Genomic DNA, 5,115 nt, shown 5'->3' on the forward strand with positions numbered 1-5,115 from the left:
TTTTTTCTTTTTTTTTTTTTCTCATTTTTCTTTTTATAAAAGAACGCACATTTACCGCTTCTTTAACCCCCTTAAGTTAATATGTGGTTCTATTGTTTTCGCAAACTGCTATTTTTATCAAATGGTTTTTTTAAATGTATTTTTTTACTTATCACCTTGAATGATGATACGTTTGTTATCATCTGGTCAAATGGCTTGCAATCACTTGGCTAATTAGCTTGCTCTCTCCTTATTAATTGGCTTCCTATTGCAGGTTTTTTACTTTTATCGATGTTGGCTAACCTAAAGTAACACTTGACTTGACACCTGACCGTGAATCTAGCTCCAGAAACCCGCGCATTTGTTGAACGAGCGTGCTCATTCATAAATTGTTTGCTAGAAACATCTCCAGCATCAAATTTTTATTAATCTAAAATTTGTTAAGATACTATAGGAGTAAAGTTCAGTGGTTTTTACTGATTTCATTCATTATACAAGTTTACTGTTTTTACCCGGTTTTATCGTTTATGTTTAACTCAAGTCTAAAACTTCAACCAAAAATAGAAAAACGGCTCATCGTACCTAAACTTTTGTAAAGTTAATATTCCTTTATCAATATAAACTAAAAAGTAGGGGCGAAATTCTAGTTAAAATATAAGAGTTCGTTTATACCAACGATAAGATGAGAAACAATGAGCAACCATCTTTTATTCAATGGTTATCGATAGTTTAATCTTAAGTCTCTAATTTTTAAATTTATTGTATTTTACAAATGATTTGATATTCAGTGATTAGGAAATTTAGATGATTCAACAAAGAAAATTAGAAATAGATAAATCATTTGGTAATGTTTTAAAATACAATTGCCTAGTACCTAGAACTGGGCAAACTTAGTAAGATAACGGCCCGGAAATGAGTTTTGGTTAAAATATTTTTCAATCATTAAGGTAACGTGGTGTGAACTTACAAAGTACTATGCTATAAGAAAGTCCTAATGTAACAAATGACAAACTTTGTATATTATAAAATAAATACTAAGTTATAATTTTATTATTTTTGAATAACTAGATATCTAGTTAAAAAAACAAAACTATTTTCCCAAAAGATTTATTTTACAATATAAGATTTGTTACATTAGGACTTTCTTATAGCATAGGACTTTGTTAAGTCCACACCAAGGTATAATTGTTGGTTTTGGCTGCAGCTATCCATAAAAAAAAAGACTGAGACTAGCATTAAATGTTAGGTTTTCACAAGAAATTCTTTTTTTATCAGACAAAAAAAAAATTAAATAATTTTCAAAAGGATAGGAATGTTTTTGATAAAATGTTTTCAGTTTACGCGCTAACTTTGTAACCCCACGCTTCGCAAAGAAAATATGGCTGAAGAAACTAAACGTCGAGTAATTGAAACTGAAACAGAAGAAGAGGATTCTAAGCTTGTGTTTGAAACATCTGAAGATGTGAAAGTTACTAAAACATTTGAGCAGATGAAACTCCGGGAAGATCTTATTCGTGGAATATATGCTTACGGTTCGATTTGTTTCTTATAAGTAGATTCTTTTTTTTAGTTAAAAAAGTTATTATAACAACTTATATCAAAAAGTAGTAATTGCTGGAGTAAATGTAATAGTTTTGGAATTTTTTTAATTTCAATTTAAGTAATACCTTCGCAACTATAAATTTGAAAGTAAATTGTGAAGTACTATTGTAATCTCTACTAACAAGACAGTAATGCTGTAGATAATGAATTATTTAGAGTTTAAGTTTTATTTCAACCCTTCCCATCCAATAAAGCAATTGAAAAAGAACTAAATATCCACAGCTAAAACTTATATTTGTTTTATTTTGATACAAAAGTTTAAAAGTAATCACCTAACCTATTACATTACTGCAGGTTATTGTAAATAAATTAACTGTAATTTTGTGTTTTTCTAAAAGGTTTTGAGCGCCCATCTGCAATTCAACAACGATCTATTTTACCTATTATAAAAGGAAGGGATGTAATAGCACAGTAAGTTGTTTTTTAGTTTGTGTTTTTTATTCACTTTTTTGTAAACACTTTTTTAAAGTTTTTAAAATTGTTTTCTCGTTTAGAGCTCAATCAGGAACAGGAAAGACAGCAACATTTTCTATTGCCGCTCTCCAACAAATTGATACTCGTGTTAGTTGTTTTTTAATAGTAATATCTTTGTGAAAAAGTTTAAATTAATTAATAATCATTCAAGTCCATCAATTTAATTTTTTACTTTTAATTATGAAATAAATTGCTATTAATTTTTCAAAATTGTTTTAAGCATGTTAACATTATGTGCATTATTAAGTCTTTTCCTTGTAAAAATATTAGATAAGTAGTAAATTGGTCTAACCATTATATATTATGACTAGATATAAAAACTAGATATAGAGAAATTAATTTTTCTAAGAGGAACTTGAGTACGAAATAAATTGGTTTTTATAAGCTATTATTTTTGTTGATATTGATACTTTAATTTGATTATATCCTATTTAGCTTCGTGAAACTCAAGTTTTGGTGTTGTCACCAACTAGAGAATTAGCCTGTCAAATACAAAAGGTAGAAAGAATTCATTGCTGATTTATTTTACTATTATTTTTAAGAAATTTGACAATTGAAAAAAAAACTAAAATCATTAAAAGGTTTTTTTTTGTTTTTTTTAAATAAATTAAACATTGTGTAATTTCTAAATTAGGTAATAGTTCTGTATTTATGTTTAAAGATAAAAGTTGTGACAATTATATATAGATACAATGTTGAGTTTATATACAACATATATTTATTAGATTATTGTTATGGCAGTTAATTTAAATGAATTGCACAAAAAATGTTTTTTTAATAAAATGTTTGAGATCTTATCACAATTGTTTACGCCAGGTTGTTTTAGCTTTGGGTGATTACATGAGTGTTCAATGTCATGCTTGCATTGGAGGTACAAATATTGGTGAAGATATAAGAAAACTTGATTATGGACAACACATTGTTTCTGGAACACCTGGAAGAGTTTTTGGTAATTTATAAATAATTTTGTTTACTAAAAGGTTTTTTAATATTTCTCTGAAAATTGATTAAATTATAGTTAATTTCTAAATAAGCTAATAAATCTGATTTAATGATATATATAATCAATATGTGTTGTAAATCATTAAGATTTTTTTTTATATATAAAGCTTATCTAAAAACTAAAGATGATATTAAGTGACATTTTGATTTATACTTGAGAATAGTTTTTATTCAAAAATGCTACTTATCATGTTAAATATTTTCAGAAAATTTTTGGTACAGTTTTCAGAAATTAATAATCAATTTAATATTTCTCTGTTGCAGATCCTATACCTATTTTCTTCAAATTTGCTGCTTTGCTTACTGATTTTTAATCTATTTCTATGTATCTTAACTTTCAGATATTTCTATGAAAAAAAAAAAAAAAACAACCTATAATGTGACTAAACTAACCATCATTAGTGAATTTATGCAACCATTTACATAAAATGATAAAACTAATATCAATAAAGCAGTTACGAGTATCATTTGGTTCGAGAAGAGAATTGGACAATTTAAAACTTTGTGTCTCTTTCTTTTATAACAGTTTCCAGTATGTTTTTTATTTGCATCTGATAAAACAGAGTTAAAAAGAATGAAATTTTACTTTATGGAGAAGTTAGGATTGATAAAAAAAATATTCTTTTTTAAGTGTGCTACTGTATTGTTACCTATTGTTATTGGCATTATACTAAAAATTTATAGTTTTAATATTATCACTGCTAAAAAAAAAGATATGTTACTAATATTAAGTGTTACTTATTTTTAAAAGTATTAGCATGACCAGATGTTAACATTTAGTAGCCTGTTTTGATTCAACTCATCTCTCTGAGATCTGTGGCAAACTAAATATGTATAGTATAAACTAGTTCAGTGGTAGATTTTACAAAATTAATTATTTTGTTTGAAGATATGCAACAAGAAGGCAATAGCTTATGTATCACAAGAAGGCAGTAGCTTTTATACCACTCTGAGCTTCTAATCTTTAAAAATGTCTAATGTTGGTTTAGGTTTAACTACAAAATTGTCTATTACTTTTGATGATATCATTTTTAGGACTTTGCAATCTTTATGCAGTAGTATAAAATTATACTATTTACCATCGTTTTCAAAAGTGTTACAATACTCTATTCTAAAGTGAATTAACCAGTTCAGTAAGATTGTTAATTAGTTCACTATCTGCTGATTACAAAAATACTGAGTTTTTCAGATGTTTATCAGATGTTACTGAGAAAAGTAATGACAGACCAATGATGGATTGCTATCATTGTTTTTATAAATTTTATGTAAAACCACAAAAAGAAAATACTTTTATAAAAACTTTATTGAATTTGTAGCACTTCTTATTAATGATTTATATTATTCCAGCCCAAAGAACTGATAAAGCTTATATATTTTTGATAAAAGTTAAAATTTTACCCTAAAGTGAGTTAGTGTTTTTTTCTTGCTTTTTTTTTTTAATAATGTTATAAGTTTAGATATGATAAAGAGACGAAATTTGCGAACAAGGTCAATTAAACTGCTCATTTTGGATGAATCTGATGAAATGTTAAATAAAGGTTTGTTTTAAACTTTCTCTATTATTATAAGAGTCAGTAAGTGACTTTAGGATTTTAATTTTATAAATAATGTAAAAAATATCATTCTTTAAGATAATGTTCCCAGTTTTAAAATGCATTAATTATATCTAGGATTTAAAGAACAAATCTATGATGTTTACAGGTTTCTTCCTCCTGCAACACAAGTAAACCGTTTTTGTTTAAATTTTGTTTTATAGCAAGACTGACCTTTTTATTCATGTTACAAATTATTTTACATTACTAAAATCCATTTCTGATAGGTTGTTTTGGTAAGTGCTACTTTGCCTCATGAAATTTTAGAGATGACCCAAAAGTTTATGACTGACCCAATTCGTATTCTTGTCAAGCGGTAAGGAAAAAAATTTTATTTTTTTCTAACAATATTTATGTAAATAAAAATTTTTAATTGGGGTGTAAATGATAATTGCAAAATGTGTGCACTCTTTTAACAAGTTCTTAAAAAAGTTTTTTTTGAAGAAGTTTTGGAAGTTCAATTTTA

General features: G+C 26.1%; 1 protein-coding gene across 1 annotated transcript; it reads left to right on the forward strand.

Annotated features, from left to right (window-relative positions):
* The first annotated feature begins 1,291 nt into the window (after positions 1-1,291).
* On the forward strand, positions 1,292-5,014 carry LOC149876013 (eukaryotic initiation factor 4A-III-like). Its single transcript, XM_090075880.1, has 8 exons — positions 1,292-1,511; positions 1,920-1,992; positions 2,076-2,142; positions 2,491-2,553; positions 2,872-3,004; positions 4,515-4,595; positions 4,728-4,780; positions 4,877-5,014. The coding sequence occupies exons 1-8, from the start codon at positions 1,358-1,360 to the stop codon at positions 4,967-4,969; spliced, it is 717 nt and encodes a 238-aa protein (XP_089932006.1). The 5' UTR covers positions 1,292-1,357; the 3' UTR covers positions 4,970-5,014.
* Positions 5,015-5,115: the final 101 nt, after the last annotated feature.

The sequence above is a fragment of the Hydra viridissima genome, unplaced genomic scaffold (assembly GCF_058129835.1).
Source record: "Hydra viridissima isolate aposymbiotic clone 2 unplaced genomic scaffold, HvirCarnegie_v1 scaffold_63, whole genome shotgun sequence".
Lineage (NCBI taxonomy): Eukaryota > Metazoa > Cnidaria > Hydrozoa > Anthoathecata > Hydridae > Hydra > Hydra viridissima.